This window comes from Plectropomus leopardus, unplaced genomic scaffold (assembly GCF_008729295.1).
Source record: "Plectropomus leopardus isolate mb unplaced genomic scaffold, YSFRI_Pleo_2.0 unplaced_scaffold27473, whole genome shotgun sequence".
NCBI lineage: Eukaryota > Metazoa > Chordata > Actinopteri > Perciformes > Serranidae > Plectropomus > Plectropomus leopardus.
The window spans coordinates 1-2,327 of record NW_024629905.1 but is presented as its reverse complement, the minus strand read 5'-3'; the positions used below and the strand labels follow the sequence as shown (position 1 = coordinate 2,327).

The 2,327-nt window shown below is 39.2% G+C and overlaps 1 protein-coding gene across 1 annotated transcript; it reads right to left on the bottom strand.

Annotated features, from left to right (window-relative positions):
• Positions 1-207: 207 nt before the first annotated feature.
• Positions 208-1,952, bottom strand: psmb4 (proteasome 20S subunit beta 4; the record flags this gene model as incomplete). Its single annotated transcript, XM_042481110.1, has 5 exons — positions 208-315; positions 556-672; positions 831-912; positions 1,623-1,769; positions 1,850-1,952. Coding segments are annotated over 5 exons (542 nt in total), but the record flags the coding sequence as incomplete, so codon positions are not given.
• Positions 1,953-2,327: the final 375 nt, after the last annotated feature.

Below are 2,327 nucleotides of genomic sequence, written 5' to 3'. Positions count from 1 at the left end.
TTTTCAGGGACACTTAGAAAAGCTTAAATATTTTTTTTCAGACTTTTTAAAAGCAGCATAAGAAAACTGATGTCAACTCAAATCCTCCGGCTGCTTGACAGTTAAAACCCTCCACAGACGCCTCATTATTACTTTTTTCATGCATTTCTGAGCAGCTGGAGGGTTTTTACTGTGAAGCAGCTGCAGCTGGCAGCTCTGCGACTGCAAACGTGACCTCTGACCCTACCTGACCATGTGAGCGATGTCCCAGTTGGTTTCAGACGACAGAGGTCCAATAATCTCCACGCCCTCTTCTGTTACTATGGCGATCTCGTGCTAAAATAAAAAACATCACAATGAATCCAGTAAAACAAGTAAAAACACTGCTACTTTAACCCTTTAAACCCTGAGCTTATTGGCTTGATTTCCTTCAAAGACATGGGCAGTAGGCAATGAGCAATTTAAGAGCTTACCAAGCTGCTCACTGTCTTTTCCCCCCATATTTTTTTTTAGATATTATTTTGTATGGCTCTGAGCAGCTGACTCAGGATCAGTGGACAGCTAACGTGTACTCACCCTGTTGTAGGAGCGAGCGTCTCTGTAGTAGAGCACTTTGAGGCAGCGCTCCACCAGCTCCCGAGCCTCCTGCTTAGTGATCTCCACCTTATTCTCCAACACCTCCCTCATCAGAGGCTGCACACACACACACACACACACACACACACACAGATTAACACATTTTAACACAGATTTCAGAGATGTAATAAAAACATTAAAAGTCGATGCAAATATATAAAAGTCAGACTCTGTATTAACAATCTTTGGGCTGCGGTATAAACACACTCACTCACCTGAGCCAGGTACGCTCCGAAGCCCGTGGCCACTGTGGGTGCCTCATAGGCCACGCCCAGCTTGTCTACGTAACCTAGGAAACTGGGAGGAGGACAGATGAAATAATGACAAACTACGTTTAAAACGTGACTAATAAATCTACATTGTACCTTGTCATGACAATAATACATTTTATATACAAGTACTTTAAAACAAAACCAGACTGCAGTGAAATAAAATCAAATTACAATAACACAAATTAAAATAAAACACAAGACGTGTTGGATGGAACCCCAATAAAGACAATATTTAACAAACAAATGTGTCTTTCAGATAAATCACCAATTTAAAAATAAATATATCAACATATAAATAAATGTAGATATGAATATAAAAGCATCAACAGAGCTGAATAAAGTTATACGTTTTTATTTGGAAAGGACTTCTTTCACTTATTTTGGGGATTTTAATTTCATAATTCCACATTTATTTATTTATTTTTATTCATAAGTCCATTTTTTTCACAGCACTTTTATATTTTTCTCTGTTTTGTTAAAAAAAGGGATGTGATTATTTGACCGATTTAGACTGAAGACACAAAACCAGAACAGCACTGAATGACAAATTATCAAATAACTTAAATTCAAACTACACTGACCTAAAGGACAAATCATAACGTCTGGAATAAAGTGATGGGTTTGCATTAATGACAAGCTTTCTTTAATTTATTTATTTTATATAACAGCCATATTGAGAGGTGATTTACAAAATGTCAGATCAGAAACAGGAGAAGAGGAGTGAGGAGCGCTCACCTCTCTCCGTTGTAGAAACCTCCGATCACCACGGTGTTCCACAGCGGGTTCATCCTGCTGCGCCGGTTGTACATCACTCTGGTCAGCCAGGAGTGGACCGCCTTGGGGCTGTAGCTGTGACCGTCGCCCAGCAGCTCCTCGTCGATCCTGACGGACACAAAAATTAATGTTGATATCTGAGCTCAGAGCGGCTCCTCGTGCAGGAGGTCACATCTCTGTGGACTTACACCATCTGCTCGATGATCTGCTTCAGGTGCTGGTAGTCTGCGTAGTCTCCTGACGCTCCCAGGATGGTGCTGTTGTTCACCTGAAGCAGAAACACGGCGCACACTGTCAACACAGCCGCTCAGACCGTTAATTATAATATATAAAGACAGACATTTCAGCCCTTTAACACCTGGACCGTCATCAGTTTTCTCGTGCTGCATTTAGATGCCTTTCACAAACATTTTAACCGCGAAATCTCAGAAAATTGTTTGATTTCTTTCAAAATACAGGAAAAAAACAAACAAAAAGCAACTGGGCAAGAAACTGCAAAAAAAACGAGAACAGGGAAATTTTAAAAATGTTCAGGAAACTATAATTACAATTTTCTTAATTATATATTAAACATTATACTACAAGAAAAGAGAAATAATACTTTTTGGCACTTTCTTCCTTTTTTTTTTTTTACCAACATCCATCCAAATCAGATATATCAATAAT